The 21,786-nt window shown below is 42.1% G+C and overlaps 1 protein-coding gene and 1 long non-coding RNA gene across 2 annotated transcripts; one reads left to right on the forward strand and one right to left on the reverse strand.

Moving 5' to 3' along the window:
* Nucleotides 1-18: 18 nt before the first annotated feature.
* On the forward strand, nucleotides 19-12,081 carry LOC109459541 (uncharacterized). The gene is made up of 4 exons (XR_012497597.2): nucleotides 19-193; nucleotides 3,850-3,958; nucleotides 4,268-4,546; nucleotides 10,344-12,081. It is a non-coding gene; the product is annotated as an uncharacterized LOC109459541 (long non-coding RNA).
* Nucleotides 4,330-18,994, reverse strand: CBLIF (cobalamin binding intrinsic factor). Its single transcript, XM_019754079.3, has 9 exons — nucleotides 18,260-18,994; nucleotides 17,142-17,318; nucleotides 16,235-16,348; nucleotides 15,485-15,625; nucleotides 13,793-13,974; nucleotides 10,218-10,395; nucleotides 8,707-8,908; nucleotides 6,470-6,588; nucleotides 4,330-4,434 (listed from the first exon to the last, which is right to left on the reverse strand). The coding sequence occupies exons 1-9, from the start codon at nucleotides 18,369-18,371 to the stop codon at nucleotides 4,373-4,375; spliced, it is 1,287 nt and encodes a 428-aa protein (XP_019609638.3). The 5' UTR covers nucleotides 18,372-18,994; the 3' UTR covers nucleotides 4,330-4,372.
* Nucleotides 18,995-21,786: the final 2,792 nt, after the last annotated feature.

Here is a 21,786-nt window from a genome sequence, read left to right on the forward strand (position 1 = left end):
CGCTTGGGTTCCGGTGCCCGTTCCTGCGCGTCCGCCAGGCGCTCCGTCGGCCCTCTGGCGACCGCGTCCGATCTGGAGTTTTTACCTAGGTGACGGCGGCAGGCGGGGAAGTTTTCTCCGCGGAGTAGATGCTGAGGCAGGCAGGAGTCACGTAGCTACTTAGTTCTGTTAACCTAAAAATAAAAATGTCAAGGTAAGAGGCAACAAACCTTTATTTGAGATCCAAAAAGAAGTGTAATTCTAGGAAGCAGTGATTCATGAAGAAACCCACATAGTGTAACGATTAGGTGGTGAAGACAAGGGGTGTTTATGAGAAAGGGAAGGGGAATAATTAATTGCATGAATAGAAGGAAGGACTTTCTATAGGTACAAATAAACCAGCATAGTGAGGCTAATTCCTCTTGTGAACTAGTTCCGCAGGTTACTCCAATGCCTGTTCAAGTTTGACAATCAGCTCTGAGCACCTTGAAATTTTAGTGAGTTGAGTATAAGTACAAGGTATTGTTTCTGGAAATTCAGGCCTACATCCACTGGGATTTATGTTTTTTTCCATCTATGTAAAAATTACCTAGCACCTCACTTTTAAATCTTTCTTAGTTTAAAATCCAGAGTTAAACCTGTGGTCTAGTTCCAGGTCTGGCTGTTGACATAAATGGCACGTGCGTGCACACACGGGTGAGTGCCATCTCATTTTAATTAACAGATTGGGGTTTTGTTTATCAGATCCCATCCTGTTTCCCCCGAAAATAAGACCTAGCCAGACAATCCAAAAGCTCTAATGCATCTTTTGGAGCAAAATTAATATAGGACCTGGTATTATGTTATAGTATAGTAAAATAGGACCGAGTTTTATGTTAATTTTTGCTCCAAAAGACGCATTAGAGTTGATTGTCAGGCTAGGTCTTATTTTCGGGGAAACACGGTAATTATAATATCATATTGTAATAAATCACCATGGAACTTCCTTGCCCCAGGAAGCTCACAAAACCTTCTTAAGGGGCTAGATAATATTACTTTCTTCATCAGTTTAGCCTCCATATGGTGTAGAGCATTTATAAAAGGACAATGGTATCATATGTTTTTCCACAACAAAAAACACCTCTAATACATATTAATAATTAACTATTAAAGTGATTTGCTGTTAACAAAGGGCCTTCATGAACACATAGATTATCTTATTTGAGTCCTATTTTATAGATAATAGTGGTGAACATGACGAACAAAAAAGTCTTCACTCATTCAACAAATATCTATTGAGCGTCAACTTTACTACCATGAGAAAAATTAATGTGTCTATACATATTCCAGAGCTTTAAAGCTAACTTAGATTTAGCCCTAACATGGGGACTTAGTATTACAGGAGAGCTATTTCCAGCATTTCTCATTGAGTAAGTCAATGGGCACAAAGAATGGATCAACTTCTTAATTGTTTGGCCAAGAAGAAGGAACAGTGTCAACTGTTGTTCTTGTTTTTGTCTTGGCATTCACAGACTATATATATCCATGGTATTCTTATGAATGGTTCCACCGCAATAAATCAATATGTTCTTTCATTTTTTGGAGGTCTGACCACTTATTATGTAGTAAAATCTGCCACTAATTTCCTTAAGAGTTTTTGACTTTGATAATATGCGTATAAAGACCAGAAGTAGGAATCCAACATAATTCTTTTTCCAAGTTGAAAGTTCTCATTTAATATGTGACTTTATAATGTACTAAATTCCCACACAGTTGTTTTGGTAACTTTTGACATTTTATTTCATTCCTGTGTTCTTCCTAATCTGAAACCAGTGCTATACTGTTTTAATTATTGTCACTTTATTACATATTTTTGTATATGTTGGTCAAGTTCACTTTACAAAAAGAAATCATTGTTATGTTTTGTGTTTGGTCTTCAAGGTTTAGAATCATTTCGTTAAGTTTCATTCTTTCTCTTTTTCCATTTTTATTTTCTCAGCCAGGATTCTTGTTCTTCTTTTAATTCTCATAGCCATTTGCACTTCTGAGCTAAATTCTTTGCTATTTCAAAGAATTATAGGGTCTCAGTTGGAAGGGGCTATAGGAATTATGTATTCAGTTCCACTTCATTATCAATCATGTTCTCTTCAATCATGTACTTACTATAGGTCATTCATCTGTCTGGTTAAATGCAAGTACAATCGCACACAATTTTTAAATGGAAGAAAAGTAGTTGGTATTAATCTTCCCTACATTTTCATAAATTTGCATAATTGACACGCCCCTGAAAATTTAGGCTTTACCAGCCATGGCCAGTAGAGGTCACAAAAGTGCTTATTATAGTCACTGAAACCTTAACCCAATGCAGTTTTGAGTGTTATGTAATAAAGAGACAGACTACACTCAAAGCGGAATTGCAATTTGTCATAGCAGATCTAATGTCAGCCTCATGTCTCTGCCCCCCAAGCCTGCCAATACAAATGAATACACACAGTTAATTACTAGGCAGGTAGCTAAACTGAGGTTTTCATACATGAAACCACCCTGTGGTTCCCTCTCTTTACTGTCTTCCACGGAGCTCTCATTCCTCTAATTTCTATCATTAGAGCAAAACTTGGGGGTGGGATTCTTTTACACACACACACACACACACACACGCACACACACACACACACACACCCCTTTCATTGCCCAATTTATGTTAAATAAGAAAAAATTATTTTTGTTTAAAATAGCTTTTTTCCCATTACCAAGTTGCTCAATGATTATGTATCTAATGGAGAAAACTTGGAAAACAGAAGTGAACAAACAAAATCAGTCACCAATAATTCTATCATGCAGAGGTAGATTGTTAGATCCCTACTTCTGGCCTTTATAAACATATTATTAGAGTCACTATAACACTCTGGTGTGGGTGACATTACAAAGTTTTGTTGTTTGCTTCCTTCACATGAATGTCTCTTCATGTCAGCAAGTGTTTATCTTCAACATGAATTTTGGTGACTTTTAAATACCCCATCATATGCGTCCACCAGGGTCTACCTATCCATTGCTCTCCTGTTGGACATATAGATTCTTTCCATTTTTCTGTGTTATAAACATTATGAGAGAGCACTCACCACGCCCTAAGGGTTCCTTCCACTACTGTAACAGTCCTGGCCTTTTTCTAGGGTACAATAGGTATGTTTGGGATGGGAACCTGGGCCTGTGTGGTTCACAACTCTTTCTTCTGGAAGCCAGACTGTTACCAGAGAGCTGGTTCCTGCTCTGAGATGCCAGAAGGCGCAACCTGTGACAGGGCAGTTAAGTTGGTCTGCTTCTGGGGTTCATTAGGAAGTGTATTGAGGCTGCGTATCTAAGGTTCATTCTCTAATTGTCCCAGCAGACGTATTTTTTCTTTTTTTGTAAAAATTTATTGGGTGACACTGTTAATAAAATTATACAGGTTTCAAGTGTACAATTCTATAATACATCATCTGTATGTTGCACCAGCGGACGTTTTGATTCTTATATATCTTTGATTCTTATATGTCCTCATAGGATTCTTCCCTTTGTATAACTTTCAGAATTGGGGCTTTTAGGGGGTCAAAGTTGAGTGTATTTTAGGTATTTTAATACAAATTTCCGTATCCTTCCCTAGAAGGTTCGTACCAGTGTTGACTCCTACTAACAGAGATTAGAGTTGTCATTTATACATTATTAGCTTAAAATTGTCACTTATACATTATTAGTGGGTTTGTAGATCTAGATCTATATTCGATATATAAAAAATTTAGTATGTAAAATATATTAATATTTATATTACGTATTAAATACAAATTATATTTATATATTAAATATATGTTTATATATGTTATATAAAGTATACATTTTAAACTTGATTTTACCCAGAACGAATATTGGAAATGGAAGGGGAGAGTTATGGCATAACATCATTTACCAAGTCCTGAACGATCTGTGGGTCTCATATGAAGTAATACTGGCCATTTCATGTATATATGTAAGTATATATGTTTAACTAAGTGATTTGAAAAGAAGTGCTTGGTATAAGAAACAAAAATGGGAGTTTTTAAAATATTTCATTTGTAGAAATAAAGGAGTATGTTGGTTAATTAATTGAGAAGATCAGAACGCTCTCCAAAAACATCAACCTGGCTCTCCCATCTCCCGTCACCCTCAGTTTAAGTGACGACTGGCAGTCATTGCCTTGAGGAGCCAGACTTTTTTTTCATGGGTGGGTCACAGATGTTGAGACTCTGGAGAAGTTTACATCATTTATTCAACACAGGGGTTTCCATGTTTTTACCAGGAGTTTGGTACCACTGTAGATGTCCACTGTTCTGCATAGATTTGAAATGATGAAAAATTCCAGCCATCCTTTGGAGAAGTTCACCAGAAACCGGCCCCCTCGTCCCTAGTACTGTGTGAAATTGGCTGTGATGTGCTCATGGTTGAAAGGGATATAGTCAGCAACTCCTGGAAACAAGCAGAGAAACACGAGGTGACCATGGTACATATGAGCACCCCCACTTCCCACAGGATCAGCCCATCGTTACAGGAGTTAAGTGATCATGGAGTGTGCAGCTTGGTGAGTATGGAAGGAGCACGTGATTGAGATTTAGGGAGTCCTTGTTTCCAGGCTCGAGGTGGCCACGTGGAGCGTGTCTTGGGTGAGCCCCTTAAATTGTGTGAGCCTCCTTTTCCTCATATATGTGAGTACAATTGCTCTAATGATATTTATCCCAAAGAATTATTTTCAGGATTAGAAATAAAGACTGCCAGCTGCTTAATACAGTACCTGACACATAATAAATGTGCAATAAATGATGGTTATTGTTAAAATGGCTTGTTTAAGCCAATGTTAGAGCGTTCAAGGCAGGAGCTCGTGTTCACTTTTGAAGATTTTGTAAGAAATAAGGAAGGGCAGTGGGTTGAAAATGCTTGTCTTTTCAGGGCAGGAAAGATAGACGGTGGTAGTATTGGTGACCAGCTTGCAAGTCACCAGGCGTCAGAAAAATGACAATGCCAGTTCCAGATCTTTTTGGATCTCAGAGGCCTTTCTGTTTACCATTCCTTCCTTCAGAAAATAAAAGTAATTGGCAGACATGAGAATAAGCCTGATTTACTTGTAAGTTCCCAAAGCAATTTTTGAGATGAAGGCAGTAGAAGAACTAATAATAATGAATAGCATTTTTGAACAAATGCTATATATGCGTCAGACATTGTACTTACTCATTTTAAACACATTATTTCTAATCCTCGCAATAACCCATGCAATGTAAACTGACTCAGAGAAGAATCATTACTTGCCTAATGCAACTAGTAAATAAGACAAGGAGCTTCTAACCAAGGCCCATGTGACTGCAAGGTCCTTATATGATGCAATTCCACAACTTCTGACTGGCCAGAATTTGTTAAATACATGTAGACTCTAAGAAAAACTTCTCTCCCATTGTAATCTGGTTATTGAAGCATCTTTACAAAGCCACAGTCTTGGCTCTGCTGTGACTTTCTTTGGCTTCATATCTCTCTGCTTGGTGACAATTAACATCAGATTAATTAGGTAACACCATCCTTAGCCAAAACCATATGCCATTGGCCTTTATGTCGGAGGATAGTTTAGTTTTTGTGCAAAAATTTTAAAGAATGTTAGTTTTCCTGAACTCTGAGATTTATTCTTCCCATTTTCCCCACACAAAATGCACGTACAAACATTCCTCTCTTTGAAGAATGTACAACACAAGAAGGTGAAGAATGAACAGAGTGAGGCTGTGATAGAAAACTCTCTCATCCTGGGCTTGTCTATCTGCTCTGTCACACGCTAGATGTGTGTCTTGTACAAGTCCCTTTTATGTCTCTAAGGCTTAGTTTCTTTCTCTGTATAAAGAGAGTTACTATTATCTACAGAGTTGATATATGGAATAAAACATAACAGCACTACACAAATAGCTATTCTTATCCCTCACATTTGTTTTCCCACTGGCTATGAATTCACTGTGCTTTTGTTTTACACATTTAATTTTTTAACCCCAACCTGGCCATCTTCTTAGCTCACATACTAACTTTTCTGTCTGTTTTTTTTTGTCTCTCTTTCATTATCTGCTTTTTGCTTCTTTAAGCATTATTGTTTTAAGTAAATCAATCCACTTTTGTTGTTCACTGGATATTTTCCTACTGGCTCAGAGTGAAGTCAGGATTCTTGATTTGAAAAAAAAAAGGTATTTTAGATAGCTCCCCATACATTCTATGTATCTATGTATCTATCTATGTATCTATAATCTATTTGTCTATCTTTACCTATCTGTCATTTATCAATCATTTATCATCTATCTAATCACTGTATATATTTATAATATATTTGTGTATGTATATATATGTAGCCATTGTATATATACACATACAATCTCACAATTATTTATTTATCAAATGAATGAACAAATGAAATAAGGAAACAGAAGAATGTAGCCTTCAGACTATGGAGGAAATGCCCACATTGCTTTTCTTCTCTTACCTTCATTCAAAGGTGTGTTGCCACTAAGGAACTGCCAATACGTCTTGTGATTCACATTTTCAGCTATATTGTTGATAGAAGAGATGACAAGGCCCCAAGATGTCATTGTGGTTTCAAATCTGTAAGAATAAAATCATATATGATTAATATGTCACTTTAGGTCAGGCAATAAAGAGTTAAGATAAAGGGACAGGGACATTTAAATGCTTTAAAGATCCAATAAAATCATGCTTAAAAGAGACAAAGCAAATGACTAATAAATCTGAAATCACATGGAATTAAATAAAATTAAAATGCATTAATTTAGAAGAAAACTGTCAATAAGCAAATTTAAAAAATGTAAATGTCTAACAATGGGCAAATAATTAGGTGAGTGATGGAATGAATATCCAACACTGAATATTTTGCAGTTATGAAAATCCTATTTTTCAACAATTTTCAGTGACATGGGAAAAGGCTTATGCAATAATGTTAAGCAAAAATGTGGGATACAAATTTTATGAAACCTCTCTATCCCATGTGTATGATAGATCATAACTAGTTGTAATACAGAGAGAACACCTACAAAATGATAAAAGATAGCAATAGTGATTATATTGTGGATGGATTATAGAGGCTTTGTTTTCTTCTTTATGCTTTTTCCCCCTCAACATTTCTACTATGTATATTGTTACATTCCAGTCAGAAAAAGAAAAATCAGGCAAAATTAAAGCTAAGCTCAAGAAGAAGGAAAGTATACTGAGAGGGTTATTTGCAAATTATGTATTCTTGAAATGCGACTTTTATCCTGACCTGTCTAAAGAAATTAGGGAAGTTATGGAGCGGGGCTGTGGGCAGCAGACATGTGACTTAACCTATCCCTGTGGAATAGATCCCACGTGTCACTCAATTGTCAATTCCTTGGCCTTTGTCAATCTTTCTCCTGACATCTCTCTACAGAATTTGGGTCCTGTCATCTTTCCTTTGAAAGTACCTTCTCTTTTTCTTTCCATGAGCTAGCATTTTCCCTGTACTCCTATAGTTTAGTTTTCTCCATACTTCTCTACTGCTTCCTCTTTTTGCAAACTATAGACAGTCCCCAAAGTTTAACTTTCTCTGTTATTTATTTCTGTATTCTGCCCTTTCCCAACAGGGCAGTGGAAAACATGAGCTTCAGAGTCATTCAAACCTATTAATTATCTCAACTCTATTAGTTACACATTATGTGACCTTAGGAATATTACCTAACGTCTTTGGACCTACGTGGTTCTGTCTGTAAAGTTGGAATAACTAGACGTGTCTCCTGCTTTTGTTGGGGGCACTGTATCTGCCACCTTCTGCACAGTCCCTTTACTTTGATCCTCACCTTTATCAGACGACGGTCCAGTCTCTTTTGCCTGTCCTGATGTCTTTTCTAGGACTCCCGTTTTACCTCTAAAAGCTCCTAACATTTCTCTTCCAAATACCCACAATCAAACATGTCTAGAGGAATTATGTTGTCTTCTCTAAAAGACATTCTCTGTTCCTGACGTGCTTATCTATAGTGTTGCAGCTTCTTTGTCTTGACCCCCCCATCCAGTGCTCACACCTGGGCACATCTTCCCTGGCACGAGCCCTTTTCTCCTGGGTGAAGTCCTCATCACGTCACAGCTTCACCACTGTGGTCATTTCTCCTGTCTAGCTCTTTTCCTGTCTCCCGTTCTCAAACCCAAGCAACATTTTACAGCATAACGTGTCTTATTCAAAAACTTGCAGAGCTTTCCTGCAATATTAGCCTGGTACTTCCAGCTTTCTACAATATCACCCAACCTGTCCTTCCAGAAATTACTCACTTCCTTAAATCCTGCGTTCTCTTCTCTAGTCTCTTTTCTGGCTGACTCCCTGATCTGGAATTCCTTGCTCATTCCTGTCTTGAATGCTTTGTTCTAGCTTTTCCCTCTTCCTAGATACCACCCTCTCATATTTTCCTGTATAGTACCTATGCTTTGAAGATGGTCCAAAGCCACAAGCCTTCTTTGACTATTCAAATCCACAGTGGGCTCTCTTCTTTGAGTTCCTATTTTTAAAACTATATCACGTATTGACTTGTATGATTTCATTTTTCATAAGAGATTGCAGGCTCTTAAGGGACTATTACATACAAGATATCGGTTAAGTCATAAGAAGAAAAAAAGGTAAGTAAATGAAGGAAGGAGAGAAAGAAAATGGGAATTGAGGTTAGGCTTGGGGAGAATGCTAATGCCACTTGTAGCACGCACTTGAACATGGGATTTTTGCGTTGTGCTTCTTCTAGGACAACAAGTAGCACTGATCCGCTTTTCACACTGACATTGATGGTCACGTTGAAGAGCAGCTCCACCCCCCTCAGCTGGTTGTTTATGGTGTAAATGACAGTGATGTTGGCTGCAGAGGGGGGGACAGGACTAGGAGAGTTGGGTAGAGTTGGTTGCACCTCATGATCTGTGAAGAGCAAAGAGACCCAATTTGTTAAAGATTATCAATAGTGTAGAAGCTTCTTTGTAGTGTCTGTTGTTGGCAACCCATCCCAGAAACATTTCAAGAAGTAGCAATGCGTTTTGGTGTTTTGTGGCTCACTCTGCGGAACTGGAGCTCTCATTACCAGTCTAGACAACTGATCGTAGCTGAAGAACTGACAGCTAGTTTTACAACGAACATTTCCTTTGCTTCCCCTAAGAATCTGGAAGCAAAGGTAGTAAGTTACCAACCATGTGACAAAGCGCCTAGGCCACTATTGTAGCTTCCTAGGAAGGACCCCGTGGCCACCTGCTTAAAGTTGGGCAATCCCTGGGAAGCTGCCTAAGGAGTTAGGTGATGTGGCCGTGCCTGGTATGACTGGGAGCAGGTTGCTAGTGGTCTTTGTGGATGCTGCTCTGAGGCAGGCAAGGAGCTCCTTCATCTCCGCTTGTCTTAGGAAGTCCGCGCAACGTAAGGCAGGTAATACTTTACAGTAGTATTTGATTAGAAAGAAGAGTTGGAGGAATCTATACCAAAGACAAGTTATCTCTGACATGAGAAAGGTTTTACGCAGGATTCCCACTTTTGAAATGCATATTTGTGCAATGTTTGAATTTTAAGAGTCTCAGTTATATTTTCAATTGGGTAAAATAAAGATATTTCAAATAAAAAGGTTGTGCGCCAGGATTCCACCCCATCCCTGTGGTGCTCTGCAAGCACCAAGGCTTCATAGTTAGGTCTTCAAGGCTTGACTGAAAAGTCGGCTCTTCTTCTCCTAAGCCTCCCGGGCAATCTGAACGATTGCTCACATTTCCTTTGCTTTTGCACTGTATACGGCTTTTATTTCTATTTAATACTTATTTCATTCTTCCAAATATTGTGAGTTTTGCCTACATCTATGTCTCCTGACTTTGTAAAGAGCAGATATCATAAAATAATGTACTATGTTTGGTACATTTGTTAAATGAATGAATGAAGTTACACGTTATTTGATTGTTAGGACCATGGGTCTTCCCTCTCCATCAGCATCCCGTAAAATGCTTTACCTGTAGCAGGTGCTCAGTGAATGTGTCCTGAATGAACTAGACATGAGGCCTGCATTCTGAGGGCAGGACGGTATGGCTGTGTGTTAGCCCACAATTCTTGGGGATTGGAAGTCAGATGTGGCTCTGCCTACAATGGATGTAACAGACATAAGAAAACCTATATGCCACGTAAAATTGACCCACAGATCATTCCTGGCATAAGTTGCCACTTTATGACATAAGGAGAGACAGAGGTTAAGAGTTCTTACCAGGGCTGCAAGACACGTGCGGCACATCTAGGTATGTCTTGCCTTCCAGCGAAGGGAGGATTTGGGCAATGGACATGGGGTTGTGGAATTTCCCCTGCTTAATCTCATTAAGTATTGTATCCACAGTCTTCTTGCAGTTCCACTCCTTGTTAGGTTGCTCAGGAGTCACAGAGAGAGCCTGGGGAGAGAGAAGGAATGCGGCGTAGCTGAGAGTTGGCCTTCACATGCCTTCTAAGGTGTCGACTCGATCACCCAGAGTCCAACCTGCAGCTGCATCGGTACAACGCAGTCCTGTTCTCTGCGGCATCCCCACCGCCTAGCTCCGTGCAGTGACGCAACAAATACCTGTGCAGCGCTCAGAGTCAGGGAACACTGTTAGGGCTGCTGTGTTAATAAGAGTCCTTGGCTGGAGAATGAGGATGAGAGCGGGGCAAAGCGAGCTCCGGGGAGCTTTGGCCTAGCACATCCTGGCCATCGTTTGCATCGTCCCGCACTCCCTTTGGTGGGCTCCTCCCATACTTGGTGATCGTGTCAAGACTGTCAGCCAGAGGCTCCACATCTCTGGCCACAGGTGGACAGACTGGATAATCACGGAGTGCCATCCTCTTGGTGACAGTGACTGGTGGGCACACGTACTAATAGAGTCCTTCCCTGATATACGGACATGGGGCGAGAGAAGCATCCCCCTCCCTGCGGGGGTTACTCAGCTGGGACCATCTGAGTCAGCATTGAGCTCCTTGTGACCATCTTCCTCAGCCACTTTGAAGAAGGCGTGGAGCAGGAGGGAATGAGGAAAACCAGGCCCGAGAGATGAAATCGAGAGTGGTCCTAATATCGTGCTTTGAGCCCTTTTTCCTGATTAATCCTGAAATTACTTAATCTAGCCCTGGACACCCCAGTTTATGTAAAATAGTAAGTCTCCATTTTTCTTAAGCAAAAATTATTTGGGTTTCTGTTATTTGCAAAATGAGACTTGGTTAGTACACAGGGAATTCACTCTGCTGAGTTTTATGTCTCATAGGTAAAATAGAAATAATAATTTCTGCCCACTTTTGGGGGGTGTCATTTGAGGTTCACATGGGATGGTGTGCAAAATCGTTTTGTAATGTGTGATATGTAAGATGTGGTCCTCACCTCCCTCCTGGGAGGGTTGTGCTGGCCACGGCCCCCAGTGCATATTAATGGGCTGAGATTGCTGATGACCAGTTTCTCTGGAGCTGGAGATGGGAAGTGGAAGAAGGGAGAGGGGGAGTCAGAAATGGCGCTGTGCGGCAGAGGCAGTGCTGTGAGCAGCTGGACCCTGCGGATGGGCACAGCCATCACTGTTACCTTGGCAGCCATGAACCATGGCTCTTGTCAGAGGACACTTTACAGGGCACTTTGGTTTAGGGGCGTCAGCTACCATATCTTGTCCACTTGCCATACCCACCTCCCAAGTCCCACTGAGTGAGATGTACCCCCTTGGGGTAACACTACCAACACCAACACTAAAGAGGAGTGACACATAAAGCTGTGAGAAGTCGTTAGTAACTTCTCATAAAGACGTTTATCAGGCCCCTTTCCAAGTTCCTATTAGAGGAACCGTGAATACATGGTACTATTGATGGAAAAACAGGAGAAATCCTGGAACAGAGGAAATACTGCATGCATGCCTTTGGGAAGCAATGTGGGTGGTCTAGGCCACGTGAAGACCTACGCATCCTGGAAGAGGATGAATGAAGACTGACATTCAAGGTTAATGTCACCACTCTACTGGGAGAGGCCGTGAACAATGATTGAGCACCACATTGTGCCTGTGATTTGATTTATGTCTTTGCAACCTTGTTCCTACAGGGGAAATGAAATTAAAATAAATTCAATGTTTGCCTAAGATGGTGCAGATCTGGGATTCAAACTCAAGTTGTTATAGCTCCAGAGCCATTTGCTTTTCTACACCAGAACATTTAGATTAGAAAAAGGTTATATATTAGACATTGGGTAGTTTCAGACTTTAGGCTGCCTGGGTAAACTCTGAATATGGGCCGTAAGAGGTTAGGGAGAGGCTTTGTGTTGTAACTGACAAGAAATCCACATAGCCTATGATATCTGGATATGGATAAGGTCCTGCCTTTTCATAGGCAAAGCTTTAATTTTCATGAACAGCTTATCAGAGTGTATCTTGCAGGTGATAAAAACCTGGACAGAATCCACAAACCAAATCAGCCAAAGCAAACAATTCTCTGTCTTGCGCTGAGGTGAAGCAAGGTTATTTTAATTGAGTCATAACTACAACCTGTCTGATGTCCCTTTCAGACTGCCTTTGTTCCTCCACAAAGCTTTCTAGACCTGAGCCCTGGGACATGAATCGTGTATGATTCAGCCATCGTAACAAAAGAGTTTTGCTCCAAGGCAAAATTTCATTGACCATCACACGACATAGAAACTGACTTTGTTCTCATTAGTTGCTCCTACACATGGCACATTGGAGTGGGGAGTTTGTATTTTCTTATGTTTAGCATGAACTAATTTTTAGTCCATTTATACCTTTTGCTAATTTTTAACGTGTGGAATATAAATATGAGTCTCCATCCACCCTCCTCCCCCACACCCCCCCCAAAAGGATTTTTTTTTCCTATTAATAACATTAGTCCAGAGCTATGTTAGGTTTAAGGCTGGCATTGTAACTCCATGAGTCTCTATTTCCTGGGCTTTCTGAGTTGAGAAGGTCATGATGTAGTTTTGCTATTAATCTCATGGGACATTTTGAGACTTTGGAGCACAAATACTTTCTTAGCTTGGAAGGGCCACAATGACCCTTTAGTCTCTGATTCTAGTTGGTTATCTCTTCCCACTATCATTGGTGTGTCTTCCCTGGAGACTGCTGCCCTCATCAACCCTAATCAGTGCGGGGGGCAGCGGGGGGATGTATTTGGAGCTGTATGAAGCAGCATCTTATAGAATCCAAGCCTGGGAAGCTACACTAAGGAAAAGCAGGGTGAGTACGGACTTGGCTCCCAGGCACACCTGGCTCTGCCATTTATTAGGGTTCCTTGTGAGGTTGAAATGAGGTCAAGACTGAAACAGAGATTGATGAAGATTAGATGTCCAGTCAGCTTTAGATGATTTTCATAAAGCATTTTGAATTCAAGCCCCTTCTTTTTTGGATCAAGATAAAGGGCTGAAAAAAGAATACCTGACCAGTAAGATGGAATCAGACAATTCAATATTTTTTTTGAGGACCTACTTTAATATCCTTAATTTTTATATACCAAACTTTCATTCGTCTATATTTTTTATGAACAAACTGGTCAGTATTAATAGTAAACCAATACATTTTTGGATTTCTTTCTTTTTTTTTTCCCAAGGAAGGGGAAGAGTTCATGTAGATTTCTTTTCACACTTTACCTATGAGGTAGGAAGGAATTAACACTTACTTATATTTTACCAGTAGGGAAATCAAGGCACAGGAGACACAAGGAATCTACCTCAAGTACACCAGCTGGTCTTTCGCAGAGATCTCAGAAGCCTGGTCTCTTGAGCCCACAACCCAGTCTTACTGGCACGGAGCCAGCGAGGAGCCTCAGTGACGTGTTTACCTGCATGGCGAGGCCAGTACTGTAGATGTCCCCGATGATGCCGCTGTCTTTGATCCTCATGCTGATATTCTCCACAGTATCCTTTAGTACCTGCCCAAACAGCATTCTGTAACCTGCCTCTGATCCTACAGGGATCTTGTTGTACATACAAGTCAGAGCCAAGGTCGCCATTGCTCCCGTGTCTGTGAATCACAGGGGGATAAGACAACCACCACCAATGATATGAACAACTAACATTTATTGTGTTCCAGGTACATTATCTCTTTTACTCTTCAGGACAACCTGTGAAATAGGACCTATAATTATCTCCAAATAAGGGATGAGAAAATGGAGGCTCAGAGAGGTTAAGTAACTGCCCAAGGCCACACAGCTAGTAAGTAGCAGTGCCAGGACCTGAATAGACCCAGATCTGTAGGACTGCATGGTTCATGCTTTTAATTAACATAGACAGGCAGTATATTTAATCCCATTTCTCTTGTCCCAGTGTTTATCTTTCAAAATGTCACTGGTTCCAGAAGGCTCAGCCGTCACCACCTGTCAGAGAAGCTTTCCCTGGCCATCCCAGCACAACAGGTGCAGTCTCTTTTCTGAACTCCTGTAGCATCTGCTGTTTGTACCTGTGTGCAATCTTGGCACTCTCTGCTGTTTGTGTTACTGTGCTCTGTGAACTCCTGGATGGTGCAAACTTTGCATCCCCCATAGTACCCAGCACAGGGGCCTTTCCACTATTTGCATGGGAGAACATGTGTGGGCTGAATGCGCCAACTCTGGCATAACAAGACCAGAACAAGTGAAAGGCTTGCCAGGCGGCATCTTTTCTTTCATTGATCTTCCCTTCCCCACCGCAATCTCTATCTGAAAGTTGCATGGCTTCATGAAAAGTGACAGAATTGTTGATACCAGTGTTGTAAGAAATGTGCAAATTTCCCTGAAGTGGCAGAGATGCCCCAGATGGGAAACAGAGGCCAGTCTGTTGTTGACCCACAGGGAAGGTACTCAAGTAAATATGTACCTACTTGTCCTGAACACGCCTAAAGTGAGAGAGGTTGCTGATGAGGCACGTATGGGGGGGGGAACCTGAGAAGACGTTACTGCTTAGAGAGTGATGGAGGAGAAACGGGGACCATGAATGAGGGGGTTATACAGAGAAAGGATCAGTAGATGCAGGAAGGGCGTGGTGTTGTAGAGGAAAAAGCCTCCATATCCTTGCAGAATGAAGGAACAGGATGGCTCCAGTGGTTCCTGGAAGGGGAGACTGATGGGCTTAGTGTTCAGAGAGTAGCTGCTTAATACAGAATATTTGGACGCTCTAAGGAGAAGCATTGAGAAGAATAGCGTGGAAGCATCAGAAGTGATAAAAGAGAGGGTTCAGGTAGGGCTGAGTCTAGACATTGATTTAATAATTTAATAATTTGCCTGGGAAGAACTGACTTGGTAACATGTTTCTTGTCCCCAGTAGAGATTCTGTACCTGCCAGACATGTATTGTTCTGGTGCCTATGTTTTACTATCTCCCTTTCATTTATTCCTGAATTCATGTGTTCAACAAACATTTGTTAAATAGCTCCCCTCTACAGACATTTTCGTGCTCTCCGCCTCCTCCCCACTCCCACTTCCCCCACCAGCTCCATCATTCAGTGCCCTTGACGTTGTCAGCTCAGGGCTGTTTGAAAGTGGTGACCTATATACTCACCTATATTGAAGGGAGAGGAATTGGCCAGTAGGGTCTTGGCAAAACGGGCTGCTATCGGTAAGGTGGTCTCAGGGTTCTTCTGGCACAGTGCCAAGACTGCCAGGCTGGGTCCATAGAAACTTGAAGCCTCGGCATTGGGGCCTTGGAAGGGGACAGAGGGCCTTCATAAGACTAACACTTCCCATAGTGAGGACATTTGCACAAAAAGAAACGCCAAACCTTTTGAATAGACATTGCTAGAAAACCTGTCCAGGCTAAAGATACTATCAATATTTCTCAGAATAAAAACATCTGACATGAGAATGGAATAAAAGGGATGACGCTGTCTTCAGGCAGGTGATGCCATGGTAAGTTTCTGGCCCTAGGCTAGTGGTCTTTTCTAGTTTCGTTTCTTTTCTTTTTTAAATTGGGGAACAGTGTGTTTTTCCAGGACCCTTCAGTTCCAAGTCAAGTCGTTGTTTTCAGTGTAGTTGTGGAGGGTGCATCTCACTGGCCCATGTGGGAATTGATCCGGTGACGGTGGTGTTATGAGCACCGCGCTCTAACTAACTGAGCCATCCGGCCACCTCTCTAGTGTATTTTCAATTGGAAGTGAATATCTCCCATGGGGGCTTAGCTTAGGGAACCTGAGTGGAAGAGACCTTGTGTCTCTTCCCTAACTTTCCACTCTCCCATCCTCTTCTTTCAGGTTTAAAAGTCTCAGGAAGGAGCATTTGCCTCACTCTCCCTTCCCTTCCAATGAGCTCTTACTTGAAGGTGCCCAGTTCTCCATTTGTCTCTGTAGAATTGATACTTTATTCCCAGGGTCTCGGCAGGAGGAGGTGAGAGCCATAATGGTGAGGGCTAGCTGACCAATGGTCAGGTCTGTAGAGCAGAGAACAAAATAGTTAAAGGTATTTTCAGGGAAGAGAGCACCAGGGACCAAGGCTGAGCTCTCTGCTTCTTTCCAGATCATTTTGGTTTTTTAATAATGTGATTAGATCATTTTTTGATCAGACTTCTTAAGGAAAGAAGTATGGAGAAATACTTCAGGAGTATTGAATCTAGTATTCAATACTAGATTCAATAGGAGTATTGAAATATTCAGGAAGCCATTGAATCTAGTGGCCGCTGTGTGACTTGACGACTCCCCCAAGAATCCCTGGTGTTTGTTTAGAAAAGCAGCAAGAACACCCATACAAATTCATATATGAAAATTCACAGTTGCAAGATGATTTCAACTTTATTATCTAACTTGAGCTTCAAGTCACCTCCTGTGAGGTAGGCAGGACAGGGATTTGATGATTATTATTATCCTTGGTATTATTACGTTTAGCGTTATTGTTATTAGAATCATCTGCATTTTGCAAATGAGGGAAATGAGGTTGAGTGGGACCAAGAGACCTGTTCAAGGTCACGGGGTTAAGTGGCAGAGCGAGAACCGGAAGCCCATTCTTTTCACATCGAGTCTAGAGCTCTTTGTATGTTACCACCCTCCTCTATGAATGACCTGACTTCACACATATTTCTTTCCAGGTGTTTTCCAGAAATGTCGGCCGAGGTGTTTGGGTGATTGAGGTGTGACCAGAGGCAGCACGGGGGTGGGGGTGCAGGGAGTTGGGATCTGGGGGTGGACAAGACTCAGGAAGCATGTGCAGGGAGGGGTCTGGGTCCTTACCAGCTGTGTCACTGGCCATGAGCTTGTAAGTCAGGAGCTTCTGAGTCTCCAAGTTGTAGGCTCCGGCCAGGTTCATGGCGATCAGGACGCTGGGGTTGGGGTAGGCTGAGTGGGTCACCGAGCTCTCCATAAGCACTTGTAAACCATTAACTAAGGCCTTCTGCGCTGGGGGAACAGCTGCGAAGAGACAGCCATTTACAAGACCCCTCAATCCCTCTTCTCAGAAACACATTTGCTGGGTCTTCTAGGAGGAGACAAGGTTAGCATTGCTGTCCCCCCCGGGGATGTCCCCTCTAGGGACGATGACTAAAGGGAAATGGAGAAAACGCTGAGATTTGCTTTTGAGGCCAGTTAGTCCCTACATCTTCTCAAATAACCCTTATCTTTAAGAAAGTGATTTCTCGTTTAACAATTTCAAGCACTATGGCTCACAGTTCATGTTATTTCTAGCACATTCCTAGAAATCACTGATTGCCTTGCATCCATTTTTTCTCTCTCTCTTACATGATGAATATTAAAGATTTGGGACATGTCCTGTCCTCAGTGAGTACCCCAAACTCCCACTGGTAGCGGTACCTGGTCAGAACAACCACTGAGTGTCTGTCTGTGTATCATCCACCATCATTCCTGTACCAGTATTTCAATCACTCAATATAAAATGCATAGATACAGGGAGCATGCCATGTGTCGACAGAGGCAGAGATTGGAGTGATGCTGCCACAAGCCATGGGACACTAAGGATGGCCAGCAATCACCAAAGCTAAGAGCATGGAGACCTCTTCTCCCTCAGAGTCCCCAAGAAGGAACCAAGCTTGCTAACTGACAACTTGGTGTCAAACTTCTGGCCTCCCAAACTGTGAGAGAGTACATTCCTTTTGTTTGTAAAAACACACACACTAAAAAACCCAAAAAACAAAACAAACAAAAAAACATAGACTTGCCTCGCAAAAAATTTATGCTATTAAGTCAGGAAAGATGAACCATAGACACTCGCAGCCTGACTCACCCATTTTGGAACTCCTCCGGTGACTGCTATTTTTAACTCCTCACTCATCAGCAGACCCCAGTGTCGGGGCTTTCTGCTTCCCTGAGCTGCTTGGGAAACACACCATACTCACAGCATGAGCTTCGGGCGTGGGTGCTGGTCCCAGCCATAGCCCAGAGAAGGTTCAGGAGGTAAAGGGTAAACCAGGCCATTCCTCTCTCTCTTGTCCTGTGCACGTGTCCCATCCACAAATCCCAGTGTTTGCAAGTGGAATATCCCTCTTCTGTCCCTTATATATGCTTCTCTTTGTGGAGCAGTCTGCCCTCCTCCCTGCTCCCAGCCAGTCCTAACCGCTGTGCTGACCTCTCTGTCCCTGACATTACTAATTTTCATTTGCTTATCTAAGTGTACCTACTAAAGACCCTCCAAGGTGACTGAAGGTGACTTTTAGGCAACACAATCATATGAGAAACTTGGGCTGGGTATCAGTGCAGGCAACGATGATAAAGTGCCCTTTACCAAAATCCTGGGTCGTTACATCGGGCGGTTTGGTGAATGTGTGAGTATAAACGAGACTTCCTCCGAGGCCATTTTACACCCAGACAACTTCCATTTATCAGCAATCGCTTCGTTGCTGTTTGGGTGATTCCTAAGGCACTACCTCATTTTATGGTTCAAGGGCTGAGCTTTACCATATGCCCCTTTGGGCTCTCAGGTGAGGATCTGCCAGGTGATATGCAGTTAATTAAGTTGACATGACTTGGGTTCCAGCCTAGGCTCTTTGAAGTTGTTTAACTTTAGGCAGGCAATGGACCAGTTTCCCAGAAATTGTTTTGTTTGATTTTTCTTTCCTTATCTAGGGGTGAAAGCAGTTTCAAACACCCCAGGCTTTTAAAAGATACTATCTTTTAAAGTAAGTAATTAGACTCAGAGCTATAGAAGAAAAACTGAGGTTGCTAGATGGGAGGGGGAGAAGGTGAAGGGATTAGAAAGTACAAATTGGTAGTCACCAAATACTCACAGAGATATGAAATGCAGTATGGGGAATATAATCAATAATGTTGTAAACATTATGTAGGGTGTCAGATGGGCACTGGACTTATCAGGGGGGTCACTTCATAGACTGTGTAGATGCCTGACCACTGAGCTGTACACCTGAAGCTGAAGTAGAGTAATATTGAATGTCCTTAGATGTACATATGTATGTATATATGATCAGGGGATGTGAAGTACAGCATAGGGAATAGAGTCAATGGAATTGTAACAGCTACATACGATGTCAGAGGGGTAGTAGGTTAGGGGGAGGTTATCACTTTGTGAGGGGTGAAAATCTCTAATTATTACATTGTTTTGTACACCTGAAACTAATAAAAATACAAAAAAATTAAGTAATTAGAAAATGCAGGATTGATGAACTGCATTAAGTGTTAAGTATATACATATATTTTAGAAATGTAGTTAAATATTATTCTATAAAGCAAAGCATACCCCCTATAACAGAGAGCTGGAAATAATGTCGAGATTATGAGGAGGGGCTAATTTTTTTTCTAATTACTGGATTTTAAGCAACTCTTTTTACTTTTTATTAAATTTTTATTTTTAAATTACAATTGACATTCAGCATTCTATTAGTTTCAGGCGTACAGCATAGTGATTAGACATTTATATAACTTACGAAGTGATCCCCTCAATGAGTCCCGTATCCGCCAACACCGTACACAGTTGTCACAATATTACTGACTGTGTTCCCTATGCTGTACTTCACATCCCCGTGACTGCTTTGTAACTGCCAAGTTGTACTTCTGAATCCCTGTATCTTTTTCACCCAACCACCCCCCACCACCCCCTACCACCACCACCTATGACCATCACTTTGTTCTCTGTAAAAGCAGCTCCTTTTAAGGGGACATTCTTCAGTGGCTCCCACCTGAAAATAAAAGTCAAAGTTCTTTTGATGACCTCCAAGGCCCTGTAAGACCTGGCTTCTGGTTTCCTTTCGGATCTCACCTCCATCCACTTTCGCCCACGCTCTCTCTGCTCCAGCCATATTGAACTTCTTGTTGCTCAGCCACGTTTGCGCTTGCTGTCCCCTCTGCCCAGGACTCTCTTCCTCCAGGTATTCTCACGGTGGCTCCCTCACCTCATTCCTGTCTCTGCTCAGAGGTCAGCTTTTAGAGAGGCCTTCCCAGATGGTGGTGTATAAGACAGGCTCACCCCCCACCGCCCCCCACTGAGCCCATTACCTGCTGTAGCTCCTCACCTGCTGGCCGTCACACACCTGTGTAGTTCATTTCTTGTCTGTGTCTTTCCCCACTAGAATGTCTGCTCCAAGGGAGAAGGGGCTTTGTCTGTTTTGTTCACTGCTCTGCTCCCAGCACTTGAGATCCTACCTAGCTCACAGTAGGTGTCACTTGAATGCTGTTTGAATGAGTGAATTAATGGACAAACATAAGACCTGGGTTATAAAGCGTTCTTTTCTTTCTTGGGGAATGTCGGTGGTTTTGTGAGGTGAGAACACAGGGTAGGTGCTGGGACGTGCTAGACAGCTTCTAACATGGCCCGTGTTCCCACCTCCTGGTATTCTTACCCTCACATAGTCTCCTTCTCTAGGCTGTGGGCTGGCCTCACTGCTCATGAATATGTACAGCAAAAGTGAGGAGATGACATTACAAAAGACCAACTTCCCTCTTGCTTGTAGTGTCTCTTTAGCTCTTGTCCCTTTTTGCGCTGATAAACCAGCTGCCATATGGTGAGCTGCCTAATGCAGAAACCCATGTGGCAAAGAACTGAGAGCAGCCTCCAGCCAACCGTTGGGGGCAGGGGGTAGGAATCCTGCCCACGACCATGCAAATGAACTTGAAAGCAGATCCTTCCCCAGTTGAGCTTTGAGATGAAAGCAGCACCCACTGACATGACATTTTGACTGAAGCCTCGTGAGAGACCCTGAGCCAGACCACCCAGTTAAGCCATCCCTGGGTTCCTGACCCACAGAAACTGTGAGATAATAAATGTTGTTGTTTTAAGCCATTGAAGTTTTAGGGTAACTTATTCTGCAGCAACATATAACTGACACATGGCACCTGATGGGAGGTGAGACCAGAAAGACGACAGTTTGTGTCTGCATGGTGGAGGGGTATATGCCATGTAAAGGAGTGGTAGGCAGAATAACAGCCCCCCAAGATGCCCATGTCCTAATCCCTGGAACTGGTGAGTGTGTTAATTTATGTGGTAAAGGGACTGAAGGTGTCACATGGAATTAAGGTTGCTAATAAACTGACTTTAAGATAGGAAGATTATCTTGGATTATCTGAGTGGAACCAATGTAATCACAGGGGTCCTTATATGCGGAAGAGGGAGGCAGGGCAGTTAGAGTTGGCGAAGGTGAGGTGGTGATGGAAGCAGAGGTCAGAGTGATATGATTGCTGGCTTTGAAGACAGAGGAGGCCATGAGCCTAGGAGTGTAGGCATCTTCCAGAAGCTGGAAAAGGCAAGGACATTGGTTCTCCCCTAGAACCTCTATAGCCCTTTCCACACCTTGATTTCAGCCCAGTGAGATCCATTTCAGACTTTTGACCTCCAGAACTGTATGATAATACATGTGTTTTAAGCCAGTAAATCTGTGGCAGTCCGTCCCAGCAGCAGTAAGAATCTAATACAGGA

Source organism: Rhinolophus sinicus, chromosome 14, assembly GCF_057876585.1.
Source record: "Rhinolophus sinicus isolate RSI-liver-muscle chromosome 14, RSI-T2T, whole genome shotgun sequence".
Taxonomy (NCBI): Eukaryota; Metazoa; Chordata; class Mammalia; order Chiroptera; family Rhinolophidae; genus Rhinolophus; species Rhinolophus sinicus.